At 53.1% G+C, this 21,941-nt stretch overlaps 6 protein-coding genes across 6 annotated transcripts; 4 read left to right on the forward strand and 2 right to left on the reverse strand.

The window, feature by feature from the left end:
* Window positions 1-2,099: 2,099 nt before the first annotated feature.
* Window positions 2,100-3,683, forward strand: COL26b_011712 (uncharacterized protein; the record flags this gene model as incomplete). The annotated part of the gene is made up of 3 exons (XM_053184373.1): window positions 2,100-2,540; window positions 2,638-2,645; window positions 2,678-3,683. 3 exons carry the CDS (start codon window positions 2,100-2,102, stop codon window positions 3,681-3,683), a joined length of 1,455 nt encoding a protein of 484 aa, XP_053031647.1.
* Window positions 3,684-5,345: 1,662 nt separating this feature from the next.
* Window positions 5,346-6,146, reverse strand: COL26b_011713 (uncharacterized protein; the record flags this gene model as incomplete). Its single annotated transcript, XM_053184374.1, has 2 exons — window positions 5,346-5,697; window positions 5,758-6,146. 2 exons carry the CDS (start codon window positions 6,144-6,146, stop codon window positions 5,346-5,348), a joined length of 741 nt encoding a protein of 246 aa, XP_053031648.1.
* A 2,416-nt stretch (window positions 6,147-8,562) lies between these two features.
* COL26b_011714 (uncharacterized protein) lies at window positions 8,563-9,898 on the reverse strand (the record flags this gene model as incomplete). The annotated part of the gene is made up of 2 exons (XM_053184375.1): window positions 8,563-9,013; window positions 9,075-9,898. 2 exons carry the CDS (start codon window positions 9,896-9,898, stop codon window positions 8,563-8,565), a joined length of 1,275 nt encoding a protein of 424 aa, XP_053031649.1.
* A 1,937-nt stretch (window positions 9,899-11,835) lies between these two features.
* On the forward strand, window positions 11,836-13,264 carry COL26b_011715 (uncharacterized protein; the record flags this gene model as incomplete). Its single annotated transcript, XM_053184376.1, has 3 exons — window positions 11,836-12,643; window positions 12,707-12,950; window positions 13,000-13,264. 3 exons carry the CDS (start codon window positions 11,836-11,838, stop codon window positions 13,262-13,264), a joined length of 1,317 nt encoding a protein of 438 aa, XP_053031650.1.
* Window positions 13,265-14,141: 877 nt separating this feature from the next.
* Window positions 14,142-16,132, forward strand: COL26b_011716 (uncharacterized protein; the record flags this gene model as incomplete). The annotated part of the gene is made up of 3 exons (XM_053184377.1): window positions 14,142-14,565; window positions 14,725-15,521; window positions 15,575-16,132. The coding sequence occupies 3 exons, from the start codon at window positions 14,142-14,144 to the stop codon at window positions 16,130-16,132; spliced, it is 1,779 nt and encodes a 592-aa protein (XP_053031651.1).
* Window positions 16,133-17,816: 1,684 nt separating this feature from the next.
* On the forward strand, window positions 17,817-20,315 carry COL26b_011717 (uncharacterized protein; the record flags this gene model as incomplete). The annotated part of the gene is made up of 1 exon (XM_053184378.1): window positions 17,817-20,315. One exon carries the CDS (start codon window positions 17,817-17,819, stop codon window positions 20,313-20,315), a length of 2,499 nt encoding a protein of 832 aa, XP_053031652.1.
* Window positions 20,316-21,941: the final 1,626 nt, after the last annotated feature.

Consider the following 21,941-nt stretch of genomic DNA (forward strand, 5'->3'; position numbering starts at 1 on the left):
GGATATCCGCCTTCCCAACGCGAGTAATCTTTGGCTGTACACGCGTCTCCAGCTCCTTCATCCCACAGAAGCAGCAAGGTTAGAGTTTGCTGCCCACCGACTCCCTAGCACCTGGACGCCATTTTAATCTCCGAGCGACCTCGATTGGAAATCTGCCCAACTCGTCGGGTTCTTTCTCTCAAGAACCTATGACGACTATCATCCTCTGGAGCTCTAGTTCCAACTTCGCTTCCCAAGCATGCCCCCTGCCCCGCGGTTGTCGAACGCGCACCCTCATCGGCTCCACCTTCGGCATCTCCCCCGAGCGGTTCTCTCCTTTCGCGAAACCTTTCCCATTTTCTGCTGGGTGAGGGGCAACGCGGGGTCCCTCGCTGTCGAGACCGTCCGAAGAATCAGGTGCTCTCGAGTTTGTCAAGTCGAGCCCGCCCAACACCCCTCTTCCGACGGAGCTGGTGCTATGTGCCAAGACTCCTTTCGGAAGTCAGTGTTCTCGGGAAGGTCCAGTATGATCGACACCATTTCTACTATTCTCCGGGATGTTGCATGTTGTTTCTAAAGCTCACGTCCTAGCTTCAAAAACTTTCCTACGGAGCTGTCCCTGAAATTTGACTATTCCGATGCAGTTGTTTACTAGAGTCACGGCAAGTTACCAACCATAAGCAATCACATCACTATTCAGTCGATCGACTCATTCGCTCCAAAGGCTGCTCAACTACACGCTTCTCAAACGGCTGCACGACACATGCCAGCCGGCAGGCAAACCTCATTTGGGTCTGGGTGGAACATGGAGGCCGTCTCGGTCACCGAGGCTCTGCGGTTGAACGAGGATGCAACCCACGTGTAGGAAGCTTTCGCTTCACCTATATGATCTGCAGAGGTTCCATTATCCCGGATCCCCGTCAGCATGTCAACTCAACAACGACGGAATGTCATTGACGAACGACATCTGACCTGAAACATCGCACTTCGGATCAGATAGCTGAGCATTCTGAGCGGCAACGAGAATGCAGCTAAACGATGCTGCTCCCATTAGTCGAAAGTCGTCCAGTCTTTGAGCTCATTACTGCATGTCCGACTTCTTTCCACACCTGAACTAAATCGGAAAGCTGAGAGTTGATCTCCTTGGATTCCACTCGGCACACTTGGAAAGTTCTCCGGTATTCTGCGAGGTTAGAGAATGCGATATACTATGGCAACTAGTCGACGGGATTCGAACCGCAGCGAGCAAGGATGAGCTCACCTTCACGACGTGGACCTGATAGCATGTTCTAAGCTTTGCACCATGCATTTCTACCCAACAAATCCCTAGCCCAAGTCGCCGACTACATCGCGTTCTTCGCAAAACAGTATTATTTGACTTTACTTAGCTTCACCGCTACAGTGAGGGGCGGACTATTTTCGCCCTGTGCTTTAATGTTAAGTAAGCTTGTTAGTATTATGCGCAGCATGCACAGCAGGTCAAAATACAAAAGACGCTTGCGTATACCCGAAGCTTGCCAACTCACAATGACCAAGTTGGTGCCTGGATGCCCCTTACCCTAGACCGCATCCAGACCGAGGTCAACTCGGTTTGGTCCCTATACCCAGCATGTAGTCATCGTCGATCTTCTCAGTTGCCGCATTTTTCGCATAAGGATTTTCAACAGCTCCCAGAAGTCAAAACCTGAATTTTCTTCATCTAGCTCAACTCAAAGTCCCTGCTAGGATTCTCAAAGGTTGACTCACGATTACGATACATTTTTCAAGCAGCGCATTCCTCGTCTCACATCCCGAGGAGGCCGGTGAGTGAGAGCGGGAGTGATCATGAGATCCTCTTCCCGACTGCGGAGTTGTTTCGTGCGTTCCCCTCAGGTTCTCGTTCAAATGGATCAGAAAAGCATGTGGAAATGGTTCGTTGTTGTTCGCTTCGCACGGGTATAAAGCTTGAAGTGTTTCTGCCCACGTTCGTCTCTCATAATCTCATTCCTCGAGCCAATTTGACTGGTCAATGACTAGCACCACACCACGGCCTGATTCTCTCATCGCCACCTCAGTCAAACTTCACCCAGCTCACTTCAACTCACATTTTCTTGAATACCACACACAAGCACACTCTCAATATGCGTTTCCTAAGCACCTTCATTCTAGTTGGCCTCACAGCCAGCGTCTCTGCAATACCCGTCGCGCTGCCTCCGGGCTTCTTTCACCCCCCTGTTCATGCTTTCAAGGACGAGACTTCAGTCGAATCCATGGACGCTGAACCCATCGAAGCCAGGAGCGGCATCACCGTTGACAAGGTCGACGTGGCGTCTACCCTCAATGCCAGAAGTGAGGACGCAATGAACTTCATGGACTCAGAGCCAATCATCAACGCCAGGAATGAGGAGTCTGTCGATGACTTCATTGATACAAAGCCACGCATCCAAGCCCGGAGCGAAAGCAACATGGACCTCACGGATTCAGAGCCGCAGATTGAAGCCAGGAGTGGGGAATCCGTCGACTTTGTGAACCCGGCCCCCGAGCCATACATCCAGCCCAGGAGCGAGGAGGTTGTCGACTTTGTGGAGCCCGCACCGGAGCCATACATCCAGCGCCGAAGTGAAGCCATGCACGATATGATTGAGCAGGAGCCAAATATTGAGGCCCGCTCTGAACCAGTCTTGGACGTCGCTGAGCCGGAAACAAACATCAAGCCCAGGTCTGAGCCAGTCTTCGACGCTGTCGGGCTAGAGACCAAGATCAAGGCCAGGAGTGAGACCATGGTTGAAGCCGTCGACTCAGCAGAAGGCGTGGCACAGGGAAACGAAGAACCCCGCATCCAAGCAAGAGGCGACACCTCTGCCGACTGGGTCGATCCTGATTATCGACCCCCTCTGGGACCAGCAGACGAGTGGAAGTACCAAGACAACCTCAGAAAGCTTCATGCCAACGATTGTGGGGTAGACTGCCACCGATCCATCAACTCATACCAATCACGCGTCTCGCGTGCCAACCGCGCTAACAAGGGAATCTACGACGGCCATGACTTCCAATACGACTACCGCAACAAGAAGGACGTTCCTAAGTATCCAAAGTATGACCTCACAACCGTCCAGAGGAACGTGGCTGGACACAGCCCAAACACATACGACCACCATCCAACAACGTATGACCACCACGACTACAACGGCTACACGAGGTCCTCTCGCGCTTCAAGAGGTGAACACAATACACCCGCCGACGACTGGAAGTACCGCGACAACCTCGTCAAGCAACAGACCCATGACTGCGGTGTGAACTGTCACAGGTCTATCAACTCATATCAGTCGGTGGCGTCCAAGGACTCGCGGCTGTCTCGAGAAGCTCGGGAACGCAATGGCTACTACGACCATCACAACAATGGCGGCTACCATCCTAACACGTATGATCACCACAGCGTCGGCAACGGCTACCACCCCACTACGTATGATCACCACACTGGTCCCGTCACTTACGATCGTCATAATGGCGGTAACAACCATGGACTGTCGAGAGCTGAGAGGGGAGTGCACAACACGAAGCAAGATTATATCAACCACGAGTTGAATCACATAAAGGAAGACAAACACCAATGCGGAATTAATTGCCAGAGGTCCGATGCCTCCTTCCACTCGGTAGCCTCTGCGGACCACAAACGGTCGCAACAGTCGAAGCTCGCACATGGCGGCAGCTACCATGGCCACTGAGTGAGGGTTGCCTGTTGGATTCGACTTGATTTCTGAGGCTGCTAGATTTGAAAATTGAGGAGTGCGGGACAGTCTGTTTGGTCGCTGAATGGGCGCTGGAAAACTTGTAATTCGTGAGAGGTCTGGGACCTGTCGATGTATACCTAGGCAATAATAATTCAAAGTTACCCCAATTTCTAATTATTTTGACTAAACACACCACTCGCCTGTGAAGAATGATTTGCAGCATCCCAAAGGTTGACCGAAACACGGGGCTCGTCATCCCATATTCAGCATGTGGCATCGACAACCACGTTGTAGGTTTGAACGGTGTCTTCCCATGATGCTGCAGGTAACTTGGTAGTCCTTGGGCCGACTCTGGTAGCAACGCAAAGGATCGCGTGTGGCGGCCAAATCTGGGGCTGAAGATTGCTGATGATTCGTTACATAGTAGCAATCACCATATCCGCCCCTGTATTCATAATAGGCCGATAACCTCGTATCAAGATCCATTGATAGCGGAAGTCCGCTGGGTGAGTGGGAACGAGGGGCGATAAAAGCCACAGCTCGGGAAATTCGCAATTCTCACGGCCCGTCCCGTAGGATTCGTTGAGCTAACCAAGAAGAGAGCACTATTAGTTGATCTGGGCAAGGGCATGCATAAGCCGCATGAACGCTTGCTCTTTTGAATCAACGAGCTGAAAAGAAATTATATCTCAATTGATCTGAGACTTGCATTCTCATACTCCAAACATCGCTGAGGGACTTGGGGCCCATATCTTGATGCCATGGTGTACTGGCGCGTTTTTGGGAATAGTCTCACGTCCGCCATTACTGTGATCTCAAAAGAGTCTGGCCGTCAGCACTTAGAGACTCACATTTGTAAAAACACAGACGCCTCGAAACGGTACCCATTAGGTCCAAGAGCTGCAGTTACGCATACTCACAATGCGTCATGGATGGGCGTAGCCCAGACTAGCAGTAGCCTTCCAGTTCATTCAAGCAAAACACAAGCAAAAAGACATACAACACCGGGCATTCGCCGGTCGTCACCGACCCGACTACTACTCCAGCCCTCATTGGTTTATCTAAGGGAGAGCGGACGGGATCCCGAGTTTTCCAATGGGTATGGTCGTATGTGGTGGACACGGGCGACCGAGACGTCCATGAAGCTATCGTGACGGCCTGCCAAGACAACGTATCCCATCCACAAATCTTGGCTACTCGAATCGATCGAAACGATGGTGATTACCAAATACAAGCCTGCTTTTTAGCTGGGTTCTACAACCTTAGGTCAAAGTTGGCGTTCTAGTTCACGTCTGAGGCTTCACTAATTTCATGCTAATCACGCGTAAAGGCATGTCGGATGCGTAGTGGTCAAAAAGCTCGATGACGCCCTATCCCTTATGAAGATTTTCATGACAATTGCCAAAGCACTTAAAACCTTGGTCCGCTGTTATATCCCCAGTGCAGTGAAAGCCAGGCACCCGTCATTCCCAAAGAGGCCTGTCCCGACAGACGAACATCCATACTCGTGTCATGCGGCAGGCTGCCGGTCGCAACATGAATGAGCCCTAGCTGTTTTGAAGCGAAGTCGTAAAGTATATGTGTAAAGATGTGCTTGGTAGAAGATTAAAGATTAAGTCGTAACATCTTGGCTGGCCGCTCATCAAGGTCGGGCAATTACCACGCCATCAGGCTCGCGAGCAGGACTCCAATGACGATGGCCGCCTTGGAGTTGCCGCCTGACCTCGGCGCGGAGTTCTCGTCGGAGTTCTGGGTGCCGGCGCTTGACTCTTGAGCCGTGGCAGCCGATGTTGTCGGTGTGTAGTCCATGGCGAAACCTTCGATGGGGTGGTTGTAGGCCTGGGCTGGGGTCGTAGTCGCGACCCATGCGATGGTGGTGGAGAGCTCGACGGGGTTGTAGACGGTGACGGTGGCGGTCTGGCTGAGGTCGAAGTTGCTGTAGCAGGTTCCGCCGTAGGCAGGACGGTCGCGGTCGGCGGTCTTGGTGGGAGCAGCAAAGGTGAAGCCACTGATTCCAGTTTATTAGCATAGTGCTCAGATCAACATTCAGGACCGAAATCAGACGTACTCAGCGCAGCAGGCGATGTAGCCGCTTGACCAGGTGCTGCTAACAGTGTTCCATCCGCTGGGGCAGACCAGAGGGCTCATGACGGGTGCCATGGAGCTGGACTTTGACATGACGGAGGAGTATCCGTTGACCCATTCCGTAGGGTAGCATGATGTGATGGTCGAGTTGGGAAGGGGCACAGGCTCGTTGATCCAGATCTTCTCCAGCGCGCCGACAAGCATCGTCAGGTGGTTCTCGGTGCAGTGAGCGGGCGGGGTGAAGGTCGTCGTGAGAGCTACGGTCGTCGCGACCTGCTTGTCGCGGAGCTCGAGACCGGCCGCGGTCGGGATCGGGGTGATCGTCATGGGCGACACGGGCACGGTCGGGGTTGCGAGGACGGCGGCTTCCATTGTGAATGAGGTTTTGTTTTTTAGGTTATTAGGTTTTGCGGGTTAAACGAGCGGAAGTCGAGTGATGATATCGATGGTCGAGCTGATCGTCGCTGGTTTAAACTTAAAAGAGTGGAAGGCAGTTGATCAAAGGAATGACTTGCAGAAACGCAGAAAAGACCAAGGCGGCGACAAGAAAGAGTCAAGAAACGGGAGACATGGATGGCATGGTAAACACTCAGGAGTTTTAATAATCGAAAATCTTGCTTGGAAACAGGTTACAGCAGGCCTCTCTGCCCGCTTTGGCTACTACTCCGTTTCATTTAGATCGCCACATAAGTGGTCCGGAGGCCCGCTGCTGTCGCCGGAATGCACCCGCGAACTTGGAATTCGTGATATTCCCGTCCGCAGTTGCATGCAAAGCTGCGGGGATGGGCCCACCACACAGCCATAGAGGCTTCTGGCCACTCGTGGCCGTTTGCTTCAAGGCCAATCTTCGAGTTCAGCTTCCTTCACTTCGAGAAAACACGAAAAAGTTGCTTTTTGTGAGACATTTGTTTGCCGTTGAGCCAGTGCTCGGCAAGAGGCCGTTGGCCTAAGCGAAATATGGAAATGTCGCTTTCAAGCTACTGTTGGTGTTGCGTAACACCGCGTGGAGACGTCAGGGATCCCACGACTCGACAATTGGTCCTTGGAAGCCCCCCTGACGGCCGCAACGGCATTTCATCAATGTTGCAGTAGCGCTAAAAAGGGGGCGCTGGGGTTTCTGTGGGCGCCCGGTGTCGACACTGCCCAGTGATGAACAAGATCATGTGGACAATGACCGGGAGAGGCATTCATGGCGGAGGATCAATGAAATAAAGTCGGACTCTTCCCGCAATCATTCTCATGCTGTCTTCAGATGAACCCCTTCTGCACGGCCTCTCTGATAGCTCGGTGCCAAATGGTTGCCATCTTCCCGTATCCCTCATCGTTTGGGTGCGTTCCATCGACCAACTCATCGAGCCTAGGTCCGTCTGAACCGTGCATATCCGCTAAGACTAGCCTCCGGTGCTCCGAAATTTTCTGCTGGGCTAGAATCTGGAATCGATCGTTCGCTTTGAGGATTCGCCTCTCTGTTCTTTCGTCCGCGTTGACAAGCAGAGTTGACAGGATGATCGTTGCTCGCGGAGCCGCTGCCCATAAATAGTCCATTAGTCGGTCCATTCGATCTCCGATTCGATCAACCTCAAAGTCTTGAAGGCAGTCGTTTGATCCGGCATTGACCGTGAAGACATTTGGCATGTGCACCGGCACGGATTTCCTGGCTTTCTGATCGATCTGGTCGACGCGGAACCCACGCCATCCCTCGTGAGCACTGCCCAGCGCCCCCACTTTCCGGGAGCCAACCATGTCAACCTTGAATCCGTCAGCCATCAGCAGTTCTCGGAGTTTGCACCGGTATCCATTTCCGTCCGTTGATCCTTGGCCGAAGGTCACGGAGCCGCCCAAAGGCATCAGCCGCAATTTGGTTCCGCGTCGGGAAGTTTCTGATTCTGTTTGCGTCAGAAAATCATCACTCGGTCCCAGCGCGCAAGTCTGTATGTCGTGGGAAAGGCTCACCTGTGCCATAACGCCGAATGCTCCATGCAAATATTCGGCTTGCAGCCTGGAGAGATGCTGGACCTCGGAAGGCAGTAGGTTGCTGAGTCGTCATCATCGCAGCACCGAGTACGGAGAAAGGTCTAGAACTAAGGTGGCTGAAGCGTAAAACTTTCGTCGTCGGCTCCCAGCAAAAGTCCGTGATTCGTGTCCACGGGATGGTGGTATTGAAGAAACTTGATGTTTCAAGCTGGCGAACTCAATTAAAAGCACGAGCCACCCTAAAAACGAACGTGTGTGCTCTTACGACGACATGGATTGAGTTAGCGCTGATTGAAGATGTTTGACCTCGGCTGGCCCTTCTTCAGAATCGATATGTGAGATTGAGCGACGAAAGACAGCGTCGCCCTGGGGATAATGATTTATCTACTTCGGTGAGATTGCGATATCCCGAGATTCTGAGATCACGGGCCAAAAGTTGGAGAAAGCGTGTATTGTATTTTTCGGCGAAAAGACTCAGCGCCGAGCAAACTACACTTCTCATTGGCCTGCGACGGCATGTGCTCTTTGAGTTCGGCCTCGGAAAGACCCCTTCTATTCTTATTCAAGATTTGTGGAATTTCTGATTTGTCAACACTACTGATTTACGAGCATTCACAAAACGGTCATCGACATTCATGAACTGCTAGAACCAAGTTTTCATCAGAAACGGTCGTATTCGACCAATTGATGGCCCCCTCATGAAGTTCCAAAACAACAATATCGCCTATGTAATCAATCATAACATGCCATGCTATCCTATGCCTCATAAAATGCCCACATCTCTAATCATTCTAAACATCCCATTCATCCCCTATTAGAAAGCAATCGCCTCGTCCAAGCATAGTGGTTTCTTCTCCTCCATTTTGCTCTTGTTCCTGCAGCAGTCGACGGCCGAGCAGAAGTTGGTGTCTTCTTGGCTTGCTGTGGCGGTCTTGGGAACTTGTTGCTGGGCGGGCCAGATCTGGGCGCCGAGAGCCTGCTCCTTCTTGAAGTGTGCTGTGAGGTTCTCACGGACCTTCGACTGGAAGAATAGAGGGCCCTTCTCCATGGTCGGGTGCATCTCGCCATTGACAAACACGCCAGCGTTGATGTTCTTCTGGGCGTTGTCGCAAAGGTACTTGTCCTCGGACATGATGCGCTTGTACATGTCGCTGATGACGGTGAAGTCCTCGTCGCTGGAGTTCTTGTTGCGGAAGACTTCGTACCTCATGGCTGACTTGCCAGGTCCGCTTGGGACGAAGCGCTGGATGAAGAAGAAGTGAGGGCTGTGGGTCTGTTAGCATCTGCTGCTGCTGCTGCTGCTGCTGAATACCAGGGTTTACTTACGAGACATTCATGGAAGCATTGGGCCAGAAGTAGGTGGCAGCTACACGGAAGCCCTTCTCAATCTGCTCTGGTGTGGGCTGGCCGAAGTGCTGGATGTAGGCGTCCTTGGTGTTGACGTAGTAAGAGTTGAGGTCGGCAATGGAAGGAATGTCGGGGTGGGCCACCTTGCAGTGGTAGCACTCGTTGTAGTTGTCGGCAAGGATCTTCCAGTTGTAGTCGCCCTCCATCTCCCATTGGTGGTCAAAGACGTAGTCGTCAAAGTTGTAGTGCTGGAATCTCTCCTGCTCGTCGATGCCGTAGAAGTCGTCGTTCCAAGCAACCTCGGGCTGCTCGTTGGCATCGAGGTTCACCCAGACGAAGCCATTGCGGTCAATGTGAACATGAATAGGGAAGAGACCGTTCTTGGACTTGTCGAAGCCATCAAGGTCTTGGTAGCCAGGGGCCTTGGCCAGGTTGCCGCTGAGACCGTATGACCAGCCATGATACTTGCAAGAGAACATGAAGCTGTTGCCGCCATCCTCGGTCACAACAGGGAAGGCGCGGTGCCTGCAAATGTTGTGGAACGCATTGATCTTGCCCTTGCGGTCCTGAACAACGATGAAAGAGTAGCCGGCAACGTTGTACTTGATCCAGTCTCCCGGCTTAGGGACTCTGGCCTTGTGGGTAATGAGGAGCCATTTCCTGGAGAAGATGGCGCGACGCTCAAGCTCGTACATCTCCTGGGATGTGTACCAGGAAGCGGGAAGGGCCCTGACAGCGTTCTTCTCATCCTGGGCAGGTGCAGCAGCCCCACCGAAGCCGATGTAGTTCTTCAGGAATGACATTGTAAGTGTCGATTTGTGCGAAAGAGTAAATCAGGTGACTCTGATAAGCAGGATTGAAGGAATTAGGAGTTGCGAACTTCAGATGATGAAGCTGCTAGTGTTGTAAACTCTGCTTTGTATTGTATTGCTGGTTATCAATCTCATCCATCTCGGAGACGACGGTCCTTCTATATACTTAAGATAAGCACGCCCGTCGAGAGTCATTGTCTCACCCCTTATCCATCCAAACTCTGACTCTCGCACCGTCGCCGCCGCCCCCGGGCCACCACCGATCACTTGGGCGCGGTATTCAGTTTCGCTACACCGAAGGGGGCTATCACGATTTGGAGGCTGAATACTATCGAGTGGCTGACTCCGCGGTGCTGAAGCCGATCACATGACCGGCCACCCTGTTCGTCTTGGCCGCTTTTGCTTATCGGACGCCCTGGGCGCGGAGGCGTGCGGAGACACCAGTCCGGTCCGGGCGGCGCTGGAGCGCTTGGATGGCGTTCTGTTTACCCCAGAAAATCCTACACGATCATCACTTGATCTGGTCATCACTGTCTGAAGCTGTCCAATGCATGTGGCGCACATACCTTGAGCCTGAACTAGCGTCAAATATTACCTAATTTGGTGATGATTCTCGACATCTTCCGTTCACCGGCGCATACACCTTGTAGTGACGTGTGACAACGCCAATGGTTTCTTGAGATCATCGTGACATTATCTTGTCCATTCGATTTCGAGATGAAGTTTCGAAAAGCTGTCGTGTTGTCGGAAAACAGACTCCAGACCGCGCAGCGTTGGACCAGGTCTTCATGCACGTGTGGAGGTTGCTCGTTGACGATGAGTCAAGCTCCTGCTCAATGTCGGTTCCTGGAGCCATGGGTTGGCCGTTGGACGGGCCAGCATTAGAATTGCCGCCGGTGTTCACGGTCTGGTTCGCGACATCACGGACGGTGACTTTTCTGGGTTTTGGTGTTTGGACGGCTCCCACTCCATAACGCTTATCGAAAGGACCCCTTGCACTTGGCAGCAGTTGGGAAACTCTCCTATCAACTGCCACCGAACCAAACATGTTGCGAGGGATTGCTATTATTGGATAGCTAGATAACTATGTTCCGCCCATTGGTTGCACTGGTTGGCGCCACACTTGCTGATCAGCGTCTTATCGACCTAGCTGGGCTAGACGGTTGTCGCCATTCGTCAACCGTCAGTCACCGCCCAAAACCTATTGAACGATAACGGCGATCTCTTGCGTCGAGGTTGCATCCATGTCCATGGAAGAAGCTGTCACACCGGCACACGGCACACGAGGCACATTAGGGGTCCTATCTGTTCTAGAACACGCGGCCAGGCGTGGTCCCGTCTTGTGCTGCATGGCAAAAAGGTTAATGGCATTGGGTACAGGGGAGGAATTAGAGACTATCTGATACGTGGCATGGGTCCATTCTTATCACGATTCAGCTGTCGGGGTGGGGTTCCCTGTGCAGGGCTCCGATGTTTGGGCACCAAGATTCAGGACGAAACAGTTCAGCCTTTGTCTGATATCGTTATCGAAGCGCCAGTTTGTTTTTAGAGTCTCCGAGCCACTCGCTCGCCCCATTCACTGTCGCGTGCCCTTGGAAAGAGGAAGAACACCCATCTAGACGGCTTCGGGCGTCACGTGATCGGCAACGTGCGGAAGAGCAGCCGACATCGGGACCCTTTCCGGGGCGTTTGCCATACTTGTACGCGGGGAACCACCCACGATGCACCGATGAGCAGGCCATCGTGTCCGTTCCGTCCACGAGAAGATACGAGATCATCGGTGCATCATTTGAACTTATCTTCTGCCGTCTCCCATTACCGTCTCGTTGACTTGCTGCCGCCGAGACCGTCTCTGCTCAGTTGCGAAGAAACCCTCCTCTAAATCCTTTCCCTCCTTCCACCAATCACCTCCTCCCCCTTCACACATCATGTCCTCAGACAAGCCATCATATCTCATTGTTGGCGCGGGAGTGTTTGGCGTATCAACCGCCTATCACCTTATCCAGAAGTACCCAGATGCATCGGTCACCCTGGTCGACAGGGATGCATTTGACGCCGATGAGCGTGTGGCCGCTTCCTGGGACTGGAACAAGGTGGTCCGCGCCGACTACGACGATTTTGTTTACTGCAAACTAGCTTTGGAGGCACAAGACATTTTCAAACATGATCCCCTCTGGAAGCCCTATTTCCACCAGACGGGTGTCTACTGGATCTGCCGTAGCGATTACGCTCAAAATGTCATCAGCCACCACCACAAGCTTGGTCGCAAAGATGACATTATTGCGCTTCCCATTGCTGAGGCCAAGAAGCTGTATGGTGGCCTCTTTGAGGATGCCGATTACACAGGTGCCAAAGAGGTGCTGGTGAATCGCGCAAGTGGCTGGGCTGCGGCCGGAGACGCTCTTAGGGCTGTCACCCGCAAGTCCATTGAGTTGGGCGTCAAATACGTGGTTGCTGAAACTGCATCCCTGAACTTCGACAGCAAGGGAACTTGCACAGGACTTACAACAGCAGACGGCCAGTCATTGTCGGCCTCGCGCGTGATTCTCTGCACTGGAGCGTACACCGCAAAGTTGCTAGAGTTGAGCGCAGCCAAAAGTGGCAACGCTGCCTTGTCATCAGGAGACAGGATTCTGGCAGCAGGCATCACAACGGGTATGGCGCAGCTGGAGGAGGAAGAATACAAAAAGTACAAAGACATGCCTGTTGGATTCCAGGGGTACACGGCGGTCCACGGTAAGCTTAACCGCTCTCTCAAAATCCCTTGCGACTGAACCGACCACTTAACCGCTGCCACAGGTAAGCCTTTCATTGGCAGCATCCCGCCCACGGCGGACAGGGAGCTCAAGTGGTGGGGAGCTAAGATCTTCTCGAACACACGGGAAGTGTTGCCTGGGCGCAAGGTCTCAGCGCCGCCACCTGCAAAGGACTATGCCCAATGGAAGGTTTCTCGACAACTCAAGCAAGACATCATTGACCAACGGAACTTGTGGTATGGCAAGAAGAGCGAGGGCTGGAATATGACCAAGCACCGCATCTGCTGGTAAGTAAGACACTTCCGACTGACGCGCCACTGGCTGACACACGAGAAGGGATGCTTTCACAACCAGCTCGGACTTTATCATCTCGCCTCACTCGGGTGCCAAGGGCCTGTATGTGGCAACTTGTGGCTCATTCCACGGCTACAAGTTCTTCCCTGTGCTTGGCAAGTATGTGACCCAGATGCTTGAGGGCACTCTGGAACCGGAGCTCGAGGGACGGTGGGCGTGGGACAGGGAACGTCCGGACTCTTCGGACAACTGCGAGTATCCCAATTCAGAGATGAACGACCTCTTGGACACAGTGTCAAAGTTGTAGAGCATCGCGAACAAAAGGGTTTTGCCGCGGCGTTGGTAAGATATAGAAAGGGTGCGCACCACCGTAGTCTAATCTAGGTATGAATGATGATAGAGTCATGAATTGAGAACAAGGAACCTAACTCACAGACGCATGTTCACGGATCAGCTAGTGTTCCATTACGTAACGGACACGTGACCCGGATTGGTCCTATCTCCGTCATGCTTAGTGTGGCACTTGCCGTTTCTTATCGCATGGCCAGCCTTGTACCTAGATGTATAGGGAAAGGTGTATGGGAAGGGGTGTGAGGGGTGAGGAGGGGGGTTCCTCCACCCATTGGAGCGCCATGCATGCGGGGTTTGTGGCAAGGGATCAACTATTTAGTTGGAAGCACATACCTTCCAGGGTTGCTCAGTGACTTCACGTCGTCTTTTCCGGCTGAGAACCCTCCCAGTGCCGATATGCCGCCGCCAGAGGAGGGCACCAGTTCCATCAGTTCTCGGGGGAGACGACGCTCACACCATGCTTGCCTCACTTGCAGGTCTGTTATCATGATTGTGTGCCCTTTTGGGCTTATCGCACGGGCGGACCGGCGCTGATACGGCTGATGCAGACGGAAGAAGACGCGATGTCCCGGGGAGAAGCCGGCATGCTCAAGCTGCGTCCGGCTTCAGCAGTCATGCTCTTATCCCGCGATGAGGCCGTCCCAGAGCGGGCGATCGGTACGTCAATGAGATGCCGCTCACCCACTGCTTAAGTTCGCGCGTCTTAACCATTGCTAGGATGAGAGACTGCAACACCTGGAAGAGAAACTGGATCTCCTTCTCAGTGGAGGCGGCTTGTATTGCGACACCGCACGCGAAATGAAACGTTCAGACGATCTGACCGGGTTCCTAGGATGAACCAGCGCCCGCGACAACGACAGCAATCACTCGAGGCGGTCACCGACACGTCAGAGAAGTCTTACTCGGCAACTCCTCCAGGGCGCAAGCAGAGCGTCAGCTATCCGTCTGACAATTCGTCAACGGCGGTCGTGTTCGACCCCGATGACATGGAGACGGGTCTTGACCTGTACTTCAAGTATTGTCACAGACAGCCGATCTGGTGCTTTGAGCGTGAGGAGGTTGGCGACTACAGGACTCTCCCGGAAGACCTAGCCAGCAGCATCCTCGCCCTGACCTCACGATTCTCCGATAAGCGCGACCATTTGCAACTGTACAGTAATAATGCAAAGACTTTGATCATGCTGAGGATAGCAAACGGCACAGTAGACCTCACGACCATCGAGAGCCTTTGTCTTCTTTCTTATTCATCATTCATAGGTATGTTCATGCTTGGCTGACGTGATATGTGCTCGTTCCTAACTGGTACAGACGGAAACGTCCACCTTGGCCAATTTCACCTCGGCCTATCTCTTCAGCTCTGTCGATCTGCTATGCTTGACATAGAGTCGGTGTATCTTTTAGATGATCCGACGACAGATCGCAAGAAACGACTTTTCTGGAGTCTTCAGTTGCTGGAGCAATCGTACGGCCGGCAAGACGGTCTGCTCAGTGTGCCAACGGACATATGGCGACCGGCGTACTCTACGGGAGGCGTCAACCACACGGACGGAGAAACCAAAGCGCCACCGTTGCCCCGAGACAACCTCGGAACGTCAACACCAAGTGAGCCTGGAATCTGGAATACGAGTGTCCGTCTGGGATGGGTTTGGAGCCAGGTCAGGAAATACGTGTCCGACTGCTCCCATAACATCCTGAAGGAGCCATGGCGTCATGACTCCATGTACGCCAAGGTTCTCTCTGACTTTATGGAGACTGAGAACCGCATCCCCATGTGCCACCGTTACGATTCGGTCAAGTTCTACGAACGCAAGATCGACGAGTTGAAGGTGAACCGGGACTACTGGGCCTGCTGGTTGAAAGAACAGTTTACATACCACGCAATCCCTACCGTCTTGAATCATCCGTTTCTCTACATTGTCGGAGCACAGCACAATCCCAATCTGGGAATCCCTAATACGTTTTGGAGGAGATCATCTGAGCAAGCCCTGCTTCATGCCACTTGGATCGTTCGTATGATAGACATGGTTGTGGACAAGCAGGTGCCGCTGGTAGATCCGTTCTTTGGACATGTTGCGGCGATTGCAGCCACAGTACATCTGTATTACTGTTGTGCTGCAGCTGCGAGGTTGAAGCATAAGTCCAACACCGACTTCGCCAAGTGCAGGAGGTTTTTGAAGAGTTTCATACCTTGTTCCGCTGCTTGCGATGCCTTGGTAAGTTTTTCCACTCAATGAAAGCCGCAGATGCAAACACTCACATGTTGAAGGATCGCAACCTTGACAGAATGACGCGCATTGCCGCCGGCTCAGAGGGCATGGACGTTGAAGACTGGATGCCCTCCAAGATTTACCTCAGCGTCCCTCTCATGTGGGAGATTTTGCAATTCAACTCGACAACAGACTCGCAAGAGATTCCCACCGCAGGGCTCCTGGACGCCTCTCTCACACCGGCACTTCCACCAGTTGACACCAGTGAGAACTCGACGCTCGAGATCATTGTGGCAACATCCCCCGAAATCACAATCAACACTGCAGATGGAGGCCAAGAGGCGCCCACCTTGTCTTACAAACCGAGCGATAACAACAACAAGTTCAATAACAATAAGCACAACCTGTCTTCGGCCAACTCTTCCTCTCGGCAAAATGTCTTTGACACACCATCCGTCGAGCAAATTGACAGCCTTACCTTCAACACCACACCATGGCTGTATGCAGACTCTTCCCAACTCATCAACATCGGAGAACTGCCTGATCTGCAGTCGGAGCCCGGGAATGCGTGGTGGGAAGGTGACAACTTCAACAATATCATGTTTAATCAGTTCTAACGTTGCATTTTCTTCTGCTTGGGGGGCGTTTCGTGTACACAACGGTGTCTTGGTAGAGGACAAGAGGGTAAATTGGGGATTGCTTACATGCTTGCCTGTTTTGCATGCCGGTGTTCGGGGTTACGTGACGGCCGACACGAACAAGATGCTCAAGTTCCACTGCAGTTTTCCGATCATATCTTGGCGACGGTGGACTGCTCCGCATGTGATAGAGACATGGTTTAGGAAAAGGTTGACGGCATCAGGACCCGCTGCGAAACGTCTTGAAGACTGTGTTGCATCATGTCGCTATTGGATCGTCAGGGCGGAGTATCCATTAGGCAATATAATGATGATTCCCTCACCGAGGGGAACCCACCTACTGCACAGAATGCCCGTTACGGAACGGCGCGCCTCTTGTGAGTCCAGACTCAAGGGTGGATCATGCGGAGTGAACAGGGATCATCCCGCACAGCCTGGTATCTGCAACTGAGGTGTCACTGTCGGACTCTTGGCCCATTGGGGCTAAGCCGGGGTCGGACGTGGCTGAGAAATGGACTCTGAGTGATAGGGTCAGGAGTGAGGCGTCTGGGCTGCTCGAGCGGCTTAACGGCAGTTGGGAATTAGTAAGAACGGGTGTTCATCTCGTTCCCCCATGACCGGCCATCCATCCTCTCTAACCACTTGTTTCTCTTCTGCGCCGGCTAGCTTCGCTCCCTCCTACCTTAGCCTCCTCTTGACAATTCAGGGTCCGCACTTGTTTGCGCTCACCGCCAACACTTTCCCTTATCTGATCGTCTCTTCTTGGTGTCCTCGTGTCATGGCGTTCCCACCGTATGATAAACATCATGAAGGAGGTGGTTGGCTGGGGTGTGAGACGGTCGGCTCGGCATCCTGGTTCATCACATCAGTAATCATGGTGGTCTGGTTGGATCGCGGATCAATCGGACTCGTCCAGCGTGTCAGCGGCATCATGATGTTTCCCAATTCCGACAACGGAGGTTGGTTGACGAGAATGTGATCTCGATGTGTGGGTATGTGGAAGAAGCATAAGCCGGGAATCGGGAGGGGGCTGCTGAGCCCCACGTTATCATCACTCCACAGCGAGGGGCCGCTACTGCATAGTATGTACTGCATCAACCCGAAGAAGAATGCTTGATAAGTGCCCAACGAATGCTTGGAACCGGGTGATCTGAGAGGGGATCGTCCTGCTTGTCCCGCCAGCCATTGCCCGCTCTCCGCTCGCCGAACCCGGGGGTATGGTAAACAGATGTCGCGGTACCGGGGCTATCCGGGCTATCTTTGTTTGCGAAAAATGACCGTATCACGGCCGAATCGGGTGTGTATGAAGTTTACGTGGCGATGAGGTGGTGGTATTGAAGGTGCGCAGTCTTGGCCACGCGCGTCGAGACCGGTCGGCATCGGTTTCCTTAAGCCGATCATGTGACCGCTCCAGGTCGAGTTGACCGGGATACGTCTTGAAGTTACTATCAATAGCCGGGTTGGTTTCTAGTACCTTATCGGAACATGATGCAAACTAGTCTGATGCGGGGTTTGGACACAGAGCTGTGGTGAGCTCTACCTGGTTGTTATAAGTCATCGTGCAACTTGTAGAGCATGGAGTGCATTGAAGAAGGAAAGGCTTCCATCATTCTTCACACAAACTTCATTCGGTATCGTGATACTTCACTGATACGTGCCGACCATGGCTTCATCACAGCGCGTCGTCATTATCGGAGCCGGCATCGTTGGCACTAACATCGCCGACGAGCTGGTCTCGCGCGGATGGAGCAATATCACCGTGGTCGAGCAGGGGCCGCTGGACATGCCAGGGGGCTCAACATCCCACGCCCCCGGCCTCGTATTTCAGACCAACGGCTCCAAAACCTTGAGTTATTTCGCCAAGTACACGGTGGAAAAGCTGCTATCAATCGAGTGCTTCAACCAGGTGGGCGGCCTGGAGGTGGCAGAAACCCCAGAGAGACTCGAGGATCTCAAGCGGAAACACGGCTACGCCTCGTCATGGGGCATTGAGGCACACCTTCTTAGCGCCGATGAGTGCCAGCAGATCTACCCACTTTTGAACAAAGACATCGTCCTCGGCGGCCTGCACATTCCAACCGACGGCTTAGCCCTGGCCGCCCGCGCAGTCCAGCTGCTGATTGAGCGCACCCGGAAGGCCGGCGTTCGGTACCTCGACCGGACCCCAGTCACCGGCATTGAGCAGAAGGACGGCCATGTCACCGGTATCACCACCAAGAACGGCACAATCCCCGCCGATATCGTTTTGTCGTGTGCTGGCTTTTGGGGAGTCGAGGTGGGAGCCATGATTGGCCTGCCCATCCCTCTGCTGCCCGTCGGCCATCAATACGCAAAGACGACCCCTGTCCCCGCGCAGAAGGGGAAGAACTCAGAGCCCAACGGAGCCAGACTACCAATCTTGCGACACCAGGACCGCGATCTTTACTATCGTGAACATGGCGACTCGTACGGCATCGGCTTTTACGGCCACCGTCCTCTGCCCGTGGTCGCCGCTTCACTGGGCGAGACCCCGGAGCATGTCAACGAGGACAACATGCCCTCGCGGATGGACTTCACACCTGAGGACTTCAAGCCGGCGTGGGACTTGACCAAGAAGATCCTCCCGGCTCTAGGCGAGACGGAGATTGCTTACGGTTTCAACGGCATCATGTCCTTCACTCCCGACGGCGGACCTCTCGTCGGAAGAGCCCCCAATCTTGAGGGCTTCTGGGTAGCAGAGGCAGTTTGGGTCACACATTCGGCCGGTGTCGCACGCGCAGTTGCCCAGCTTCTCACCACGGGCAGGGCAGAAATCGACCTGTCCGAGTGCGACATCTCCCGCTTCGAGCAGGTTCAACTTACACCCGCCTACGTCAACGAGACTTGCCAACAAAACTTTGTCGAAGTCTACGACGTCTTGCATCCCCTTCAACCAAAAGATTCCCCGCGCAACCTGCGCGTCAGTCCTTTCCACACCCGCCAGCGCGAGCTTGGTGCTTATTTCCTCGAAGCCGGCGGCTGGGAGCTACCGCAGTGGTTCGAGTCAAACGCCGATCTTGTTGAGCAGTTGCCGGACAAGTGGAAGCCAAGGCAGCGCGATGCATGGTCTGCGCGGTACTACTCCCCGATCGCAGCTGCTGAAGCGTGGAAGACGCGCACAGCGGCTGCGATGTACGACTTGACGCCCATCCGTCGGGTGGAAGTCTCTGGCCCTGGAGCTGTCGATCTGCTTCAGCGCGTGACAACAAGCGACGTCTCTAAAAAGCCGGGCAGCGTCACTTTTACCCTGCTTCTCGACGAGCAGGGTGGCGTCAAGAGCGATATTTTCGTAGCACGTCTGCTCCAGGACGTCTTCCAACTTGCTGTAAACGGGCCTACTGACCAAGCATACCTGGCGAGGGAAGCTCGTCTGCAAGCCAAGAAGAACCCGAGCAAGTGGGCTCAAGTGAGAGATGTCACCGGCGGAACATGCGGCATTGGACTCTGGGGTCCTCGCTCGGCGGACATCGTGGCAGCCATCAGCTCAGACGACTTCACCAACAAGGCGCTGCCGGATTCCCACGTCAAGGCCGCCATCATTGCGGGTATCCCGGTGCTGGCGATTAGACTGTCCTTCGTCGGAGAGTCAGGATGGGAGATTTACACGAGCGCTGAGAATGGCCAACGTCTCTGGGATGCACTTTGGCAAGCTGGCCGATCGCATGGTGTTATCGCGGCTGGTCGCAGTGCATTTAATGCCCTGCGGCTTGAGGCAGGGTTCCGGAGTTACGGCTCCGATGTCACGACGGAGAACAACCCGTTCGAGGCAGGACTCGCTTTTGCCATTGACACGAACAAGCAGGGCTATGTTGGCCATGCTGCTGTCAAGAAGCTGTCTCAGTCTGCGCCGGCAAGGAGACTACGCTGTCTCACAGTTGATGACGGTCAGTCTGTTGTGCTTGGAAAGGAACCGGTGTTCTTGGACGGCAAGGCTGTCGGTTATGTGACCAACACAGCATTTGGGTACACAATCGGCAAGCCGATTGCATACAGCTATCTACCGAGTACGCTTAAGGAGGGAGACGGAGTTGAGATTGAGTACTTTGGCCGCCGGATCAAGGCAACTGTGACGGCAGAGCCTCTGTATCAGCTGGCTGCGGGCGTTAATGATGGATCAAAGGTAGCAATTAGGTCTCGTTTGTAATTATTCTAGCATTGCGGTTGGTTTTATAATGATTCATGAAATGAAATTTACCTTTAAGACTTACCCCTTGCTTCCGGTTGCATAGAGATGTGACTATATCACAAAACCTTTGGTTGCACCTCATTGGCTTCTACCCCTCGAATCTACAAGCACAACATTTCAGCAACTGAGCACGCAATCACCATGACTCAGCATTTGAAAATGATTCTTCAGTCGGTTGCCCACACCCGGGGGTCTGCAATCATGATCTTGTACAATGTCCTGACGCCCAAGTTTTACCCCATATATCAGCAAAGGTTCAACGGTCGCCAGCCCTGTCAATAATCGCACCGGCGCTGGGGAGTCCAGCCAGAATGGTAAAAGGAACAATGTTACAGACCCACCGAAGCTGGTTACAATTTTATCGGTAGATTCTGTGTGATTCGCGAGACATCCGGCGAACATTCTCCGTGACGCGCTGGCTGCCACGCCGTCGACCGCAGAGCAGGTATTCAGGAGAACTCCCAAAAATCTCCACACGGGGATTTACTGGCATCCTGGCTTCAAACTTTCTGTCTGATGATTTCACTCGGAGTCTATAACGAACACCGAGGCACTGACAGTAAGCTGACGGACTATCATACGCCTCGGGTACTGCCGAAGGTAGATGGTGGGATCTTCCCTCGCCAGCGCCCGCCAATGACGTTTCCTGACACTGAACATTCCGAAGTTTCATTCTGGTTCGACGGCAAACAAACCACAAGCAATCCCGTCTGCCCCCATTACAAGGAACAGGGGTGGGTACAAAAAGCTGTAAAATACAGCCTGTATTAACAATATCATATCACGCAGCTCAATAGCGCTACACTTACTTACCCCAGGTCGACTTGATGCGGAGAAACTTGATTTCGTACAGTATTATTGTCAATCATAGCAACCAAATGAATGGTGATATGAGAGCTTAGCTAGATCACTAACTCACTAAAGTATGTCAGGAGGGTTTTATCACTGAAGATGTCATATGAACCAGGCTATTTAAATTGACAAAACAAACATGAACTGTCAGTGTATCGGTATGTTAGATTTGACTTTGCGTATCTCAATTCTTTTCACTGCTCTTGGTTCATGATCCCCGCGGTAGGAGAAGAGCGTTTGAGAAAATATAGCAACATAGCCGGCTCTGCTCATATCGCGGCGGACAGCCGTGTTTACCCATTTTCGAGTGATGTTGTGAACGGCCCATGTAACAAACAGTACAGGCAAGCGTCATGTTTTCCAGATACCAACAGAAGGGGAAATGATAACACAAAAGGAATAGGGGCCCCTCGATCCCTGCGCTCAGACCTGCAGTCCGAAGTCCAGCTCCGTGGGGGAACAAACGTGCCCCCGGCGGCGCGTCTTGGCAGCCAATGTTGCCGCGGCAGCAGCCGGTTGGATGGTGCTTCGAAAAGATGGCCAGCGAAGAAGCCCTCGAGCCGCACCTAAATTCTTCCTCCGCATCGACGTAGAGTCCTTGCGCAGCTGCGCACTGAACAATTCTCCTGTCCATCCCACGCCGACTGACAAAATGCCAAGGGTGACGGTGGCTTCACATTACCAGAAATCTTCCGAGTGATCTGCTTCTAGCGCCGATTATCATGATTCACT

The sequence above is a fragment of the Colletotrichum chrysophilum genome, assembly GCF_026319265.1.
Source record: "Colletotrichum chrysophilum strain AFK26 chromosome Unknown scaffold_149, whole genome shotgun sequence".
In the NCBI taxonomy this organism is placed as follows: domain Eukaryota; kingdom Fungi; phylum Ascomycota; class Sordariomycetes; order Glomerellales; family Glomerellaceae; genus Colletotrichum; species Colletotrichum chrysophilum.